The following is a 7016-nucleotide window of genomic DNA, read 5'->3' as shown; positions in this document are numbered from 1 at the left end:
CGAGCCATACTCACTGTGCTCTGTTCAAACTCCTGAGCCACATGACTTATAAAATGATTGTTTTATGCCATGAAGTTTTGGGATGGTTTGTTATTGTAGCAACAGTAAGAAAATAATGCTATTTTTTAGGTTCAATGTCTAGAAGAAAATCTATGCTTTTCCATAATCCTTATGGATTTAGGATCAGAGTTTAAGAATTAATCCTACAACAATATATTTCATATAAATTTAAAAGTAGTTAAATTCATCAAAAAAACTGGACATTTTACAGCTATAAGTCTAGTAGCTAGTATCACAGTCGTGAACATAATTTTACCAAAGTTATACATAAAATCTTGTGCCACTATTTCCTATGATAAAATCTACTTATTACAATTTCCAATGTCTATAAAAACAAAATAATATCCACACAGATTCACAGAGGAAACACATATTCAACTATACTGCTGAAGGAAGTTCAGTCTTGAAGTTGCTAAGGTACTAAACAATTGTCTACCTTGAAACTAATGGAAAGAAAGTATCTCTGGCTATTCAATTTTCAAGTTGCTAGGCAACAGCCCTATCAGAATAAAGTAAATTCTCTAAAATAAACAGGATGAGGCTTCTGTATTTTTGTCCACTGGTCCAGACAGCTGCCACCCAGGTTCTGGTGCTTCTAGCTGGGTGAGTTACAGAGCTCTTAGGTAACCGTAAGATTTGGTTTCCTTTTCAGGGTGGTATATGACTCCATTAGGCAATTGTTCTATGTTGCGCTCAACGTTACTAGGCAGAAACATTTAAAAGAATTTACTTATCCTGAGACACTACTGTAAAAAAAATTATGAAAAGGTACATTTAAAGAAAAGAAGTGTTTATTTAGGCCATCCACTAGGATCATAATAAATAATGCAATATACTAATAACAGATGTTTTCATGCATTTATCGTATTTATAAATTTACAAAAAAAACCTGGCTTACAGGGCTGTTGGGACAAGTTTAGAAGAGTGTATTTGGCAATACAGTAAGAGTTAACAGTGTTAAGACTATTAAACAGATTCTCTTTACTATCTTTTTAAAAAATACATTCTCTATATATCTGTGAATAAATGGTAATGTTTGTTCCTTTATAGTTTCTACTTTTTATAAACATGCCAGAGCTAAGCCAATTGTCAAGAGATCCAAGTTGATAATGTGTTATTTATTAGTATTTCTAATGGGAAACAGATTTTTAAAAAGAAATAAAAATTAACTCTGCATTTAAATATGGAGGCTGATATATTGCAAGCCAGAATCATATAAGCAATATAATATACCTGAATGAAATAAAACCCCAAAATAGAAGTTTATAAATAGTAACTTTGATACTCTATACAAATGCTGTAGTATTAAATGTTTGTAATTTGATAAACGACCAATTACCCAACTGCAAAAGTGGTGAACTTTGATTAAAGCTTAATTTTGCTAGTAAATTTCACACAAAGAGTTAAAATAGGGTAAATTTTAACATAAATAATTTAAACATATCTTAAACACTGAAAATGTGTTCTTATGTTATTTACAATTAGTCAGTGATACCAGTGTATAGCCAATTGCCAGTCTTACAACCCTCTTTCAACATCTGCTAGTATAATCTTCCTTTTAAATACTTATGAAAATCAGTTTAGGGAAGGAGAGCGATCTGTGGTCCAGAGTAATTCGATGTATGGCCATTTGGTTTGAAGACAGCGTTTAATAGGAGTGTCATCTGTTTGTAGCATGGGATCTTCAAAGCCCATAATCACTGCGGTCCCTTCCACATACATGACCTGTTGAACAAAATAAAGTCACCAAGGTAAATCAATATGCTCAGCAAACTTTTATGAGGGATACAAAATTTTTCATAGGCTAGCAAATAAGGCACTGCATATTATTTCATGTGAAACATTACATATAATTTTATTATGACAGAAATTATGAGCAAGAATATCTATTTACTGATTAACATGACAATAAATTTGGAAACAAGATGGAGATACAGATTTAACTGCTAGGTGACCAGCTGCTTTTTAGATTGTAAGTTTATGACAAGAAAAAGCACTTAAAAATCTGGAAGCACATTGTTTCTGATAAAAGAAAATTCATTCTTCAAATAACATATGTCACTTGGAAGAAATTATTTATATAACAATTTATATAGTTCCTAGTGTTTTAATATTGAGGCTCTTAGATGATCATGTTGCCTCACAAAATAAAAAGCTACAATAAAAATATAGCTCTATGTTCTACAGACTTAATTTTCTTTTTTCAATTTAAGCAATAAAATTCCAGAGCTAAAAGCAATTTGGATGCCTGCCAATGTATTTATTGTATTAAATATTTCTGAAATATTTCTCATGACTGTACTTTGTACAGCATGAAAAATTATGGAGAAAAAATTGAAAAGGGTGTCGGGACAGAAACAAAATCAAAGAGAAAGGTTGATATATAAAACTAACCAGGTACTTTATATGTAGTGGCAATGATCATATCAAATATAAACTGGCAGGTGGGTATCAGAAAAATATTTTATTCTGATTAATTTATAATAACAATCTTTTAGAAGTTTCTATGTGAGCCCTAACTTATTATAAGGGCTCACTGTGTATATTAAGCTATTCAGTCATTAATTTCTTTTTGTCCAAGGGAAATTCTGATTGTATAATTTAAAAGGAATAGATTTAGAATGCCTTCTTCCAAAGTACATATACCAATTTTTACATATGCAATGGCTGATACGCAGGATTGCAATTATGTTCTTCCAATATAAAAGTCATAAGCTATTTGACTAAGGAACCAAAAGAAATCACATCATTACCCTTAAAGAGGAGTTTCCTTAAAAGACACATTAAATATAGGAATAGAGCATATTATATTAGTAGGTCAGATAATTTGGTTTCATGAATCTACTCCTTTTTAAGGAAGCTCTAAAGACATACTTTAAAGTGAAATACATTTTTCTAATTTTGGTTAATATATTAGTTTGTTTCTAGTTTTGATGAAATAAATTTACAATTAAAACTACAACTCATGCTTTTTAACTCCCCCAAGTAAAACTTCCTTTTCTGAAAAGTTCTCTACAAAGAATACAACTCAAGTTATCCTACTGAGCTGCATGAAAAACCATGTTAAAAATGAAAAAGGATGTCAGGACAGAAAAATAAATCAAAGAGAAAGGTTGATACATAAAACTAACCGGGTACTTTATATGCAGTGGCAATGACCATATCAAATAGACACTGGCAGGTGAGCATCAGAAAAACTTTACTCTGATTCCTGCAGAGCTGCCAGGCAAAGCACTGTGACCTGCCTCTGCGGCCGAGAGCTTGTGCCAGCTGCTGGGTCACACTCCCTCCCACTTGGCCAGCTTTCTCCCTGTATTTCCTCAGATATTTTGAATAGTATCTTACTAGACAGTCTACCATATTTCTAGTTCCTAAGTAACTTCATAACATCATACCTCTGCAACTTAATGACATACATGCTTTGCTTTATATTTTTACACTACTGCCACGAGAATATTTCATCTTTGATTTCTGATCTTTTTGTTAGTATGTCAGATGCTTGTCATGAGCATGATATGAACTTACTATATACAGGTAGCGTGACCACAGACAGGATTGGGAATCAGGAACTCAGTTCCAATCCCTGCTCTGCCAGTGACTTCCTGTGTGACCCTGGGTGAGTCACTTAATCTCCCTGTCTCAGATGCCTCATCTGTAAAATATGGATAATATTTGACTGACCTACCTTGCAGGGATTGTGTGGGTGAGTAGTGATTCTAAAGTACCTCCTATTACATGGCTATGTAAAATTTCAAAATCTAGATGAAGCACTCATTAATACATCAGGAAATAGCATCCAAGTTTTCTTATTTCAAATTCATATTATTTTACTATGTATATACAAATAAATTATTTTCTTGTGAAATGATCTTTAGACCTAATTTAATAACACATCTAATTTATATTTTGTTAGGAATATAAGTCTCAGTTTTTTATTTGCTGTAACTAAAATTATGTATTTAGTGTACCTTATAATCTATTTTCTGTAGCCATCCTCAATTTAGATAATTATGAAACCAGCATGATTGTTTCAAATGAAAAACCGTGTTAGGCCTCACTCCTTCTAATATTAGCTATATATATCTACTGTGAGTGCTACCTGAATAAATGCAAAAATAACAGATGTATGATATATGTAGTCAAAGCTAATATTTAATTAAAAAGGGTGTATCAGTGAGACCACCTTTTGGATTAAACCAGGTGAGTACATGGGAAGTAAGTCACCTTGGTGCCTTTTTCAATGATTCATTCAAAAAGGAAAGCAACAAAGCACAGTGGGTAGGAGTGCAGGCTCTGCGGTAGACTAAGTTTCCGTCCCAGCTCTGCCATTCAACTGGCTGTTCGACCTTCGCAAGGTACTTACCTCTCTGCGCTTCAGTTTCCTCTTCTGTAAAATGGGGATATACAGACCATACTTACTTCATAGGGTGGAAGGAAACTTCAGATAAAACAAAGTACTTAATACAATTCCAGATAAATGCTCCATAAGTGCTAAATATTATTTATTAATTTAAATCCTTTAAAAATATTTTTCTCATCAAAAATCTATTACCCCTTTCTTCACATGAATTGATCAGTAACTTTCACTGGACTAAACTATAATGTTGACATAATAATATCCACATAGTCAAGGATAACAACATGCACAGAGATGTAGTTATTTTGTCACAGTGAAATTATTACTCCAAAATTCCAATGAAGATCTCAGAGTACCATATATTGGTTAAATCAAAATATGACCTGTTCTAAAATATCTTGTAATAGTAAAGAGACTCCTGAAATAATCTCCTTAGGTAACAATTTTGTGAGAATCAAACATTGTCATACATTCATATATTTATTTTATCAACCCAGGTGAAGACAAATCACTATGTGAATGAATTATCATACCTTTTCATTATAATTTGACTGCTTCAGTCCATTGTAGTGGTAGACAGTAAAAGACTCTGGACCACTGGAGCCCTATTAGAAATAAAGTACTTTAAAACTTTAAATTATATCTTTATATCAGGCAGTTTATAATTAGCAATTGAAACTAAAATGCAAGTTTCTGAAATCCTCATCCTTTGATGGGGGAATCACTCGATAAAGCAAGAAACTTAGATTTATACAGTTAACAACCAGAAAATCTAAAAGCTGAGAGAGTTGCTTCTTGGGAAGAGGCAGGAAAGTGGAAAAGTGTTGACTTTTGTGCATGTATTACTGTAACTTCTTTAAAGAACAAGATTCTAAAACACAAAATTACTTCTGCAATACCATGTGCATGTATTACTGTAACTTCTTTTTAAAGAACAAGGTTCTAAAACACAAAATTATTTCCTAAAATGTTACCTCTGATTTTTTTCTGGTTGTATATAATTTGCTTCTCTCAATAAGTGTGAAAGAACAGGAATATTACTTTTACTCAGATCACACACATATATGCACCAATACTTCCAATTTGGTCCACAGTAATGAATTAGGGGTTTCCATCCCCCCAATATTACTTGAGTATTGTGAACTATTAAGTAGTGAAAATAGCAAGCATTGTAAGAAATGAAAACATAATTAGTGGTTAAGAGACTTTAACAACATTCAATAAAGAAAGCATATTGTATAGATCATTATACTAAACTTCCAGAAAAACTAATCATATTATTCCTACTGTCTTAACATCTGATTCTTGGTTAGCTAAAGATCAAGTTTTCAATTCTCTTAACCTAGCATTCAAGGCATCGATGAATGGTCTGATGCCACTGAAGGTGCCTGGCTCCAGTGATTTCCCTTGAGGCCTGTGGCTGTCTTCCTGGGCCTATCCCTTGTCTTCCTGGCCACATCTGATTGATGTAAGGATGGGAATGTGACTTAGCTGAACGAGCATCTTCCTTAGAATTTTCCAATTGGAACTAAGGGAAGAGAGCTGATGTCAACTGAAAAAAAAAATACGCTGAGAGAATGCAACTACTCCAGAGAGAGGAAGGATATAAGATGGAGAGACTGCCCCAGTCTTAGAAGACCTAGTGTTGCTTTTGATGCTTCTTCAAATCCTCTGAGCTATTCCTTCCTATTCATATTCACCTGTCCACTTAAGTCAGTTCAGGCTGGGGTTCTATGATTTGCAACCAAGACTCCTACAATATAGGACCTAATCTACCTTTTTAGTCTTATCTACAACTACTCACCTTTCTGAATTCTCATTTTAGGTGAGTATGTTACTCATTTCCAATGAAAAGACCTTTTGTTTGTGGCTCTTTGCATATTCATGATAGCTCTCAAATGCCTTTCTCTCTCCTTCTTTCATTTTCAAGACCTTGTTCAAACCTTGCTGTTTCTGCAAAGTTTTTCTTGGACACATTAGTTAGGTTGTTTATAATTTGGGACCTTTATAACAATAATTTTTAAAATATTTTTTATTGATTTTTTACAGGGAGGAAGGGAGAGAGAGATAGTTAGAAACATCGATGAGAGAAACATCAATCAGCTGCCTCCTGCACACCCCCTACTGGGGATGTGCCTGCAACCAAGTTACATGCCCTTGACCGGAATCGAACCTGGTACCCTTCAGTCGGCAGGCCGACGCTCTATCCACTGAGCCAAACCGGTTAGGGAAACAATAATTTTTTCAAAAATTCATTTGGAAAAGAATCATATTCTACTTTGCATCATCTCTTCAGTTGTTATTTTGAAAGATAATTTAAATTTTCAATTTTTAACTTTTCATTCTTGTATTTGCAACTAAAACCAAGCTCTCTTATAACTTTTTTGTATCCTACACAAAATTCTTTACAATAAATAGAATAATCAACAATTTATTTCATCATTTCCTCAACTGTACACATGAATCAATGGAATTACTTAGATAAATAATTTGGCTGTTGATTTTCAGAGTTAATGTACTTTAACTTACAATATAAATATTTACTGCAGTTGAATACAATTTATTCTCTAGTTCCAGTCATTAACAACTGGCATAAAAT

At 33.0% G+C, this 7016-nt stretch overlaps 1 protein-coding gene across 8 annotated transcripts in view; it reads right to left on the bottom strand.

Annotated features, from left to right (window-relative positions):
- Nucleotides 1-829: 829 nt before the first annotated feature.
- Nucleotides 830-7016, bottom strand: part of MINDY3 (MINDY lysine 48 deubiquitinase 3) — a 104617-nt gene continuing 98430 nt past the window's right edge. For all 8 annotated transcript variants that reach the window (XM_008150419.3, XM_028158887.2, XM_028158888.2 and 5 more), the window contains 2 exons: nt 4951-5022; nt 830-1785 (listed from right to left, as the gene is read on the bottom strand). In XM_008150419.3, coding sequence (XP_008148641.1) covers nt 1636-1785; nt 4951-5022 — 222 coding nt within the window. In that variant the 3' untranslated portion in view covers nt 830-1635. The remainder of the gene's footprint in view (nt 1786-4950; nt 5023-7016) is intronic.

The sequence above is a fragment of the Eptesicus fuscus genome, chromosome 5 (genome assembly GCF_027574615.1).
Source record: "Eptesicus fuscus isolate TK198812 chromosome 5, DD_ASM_mEF_20220401, whole genome shotgun sequence".
Lineage (NCBI taxonomy): Eukaryota > Metazoa > Chordata > Mammalia > Chiroptera > Vespertilionidae > Eptesicus > Eptesicus fuscus.
This window is presented reverse-complemented; position numbering and strand designations above follow the sequence as displayed.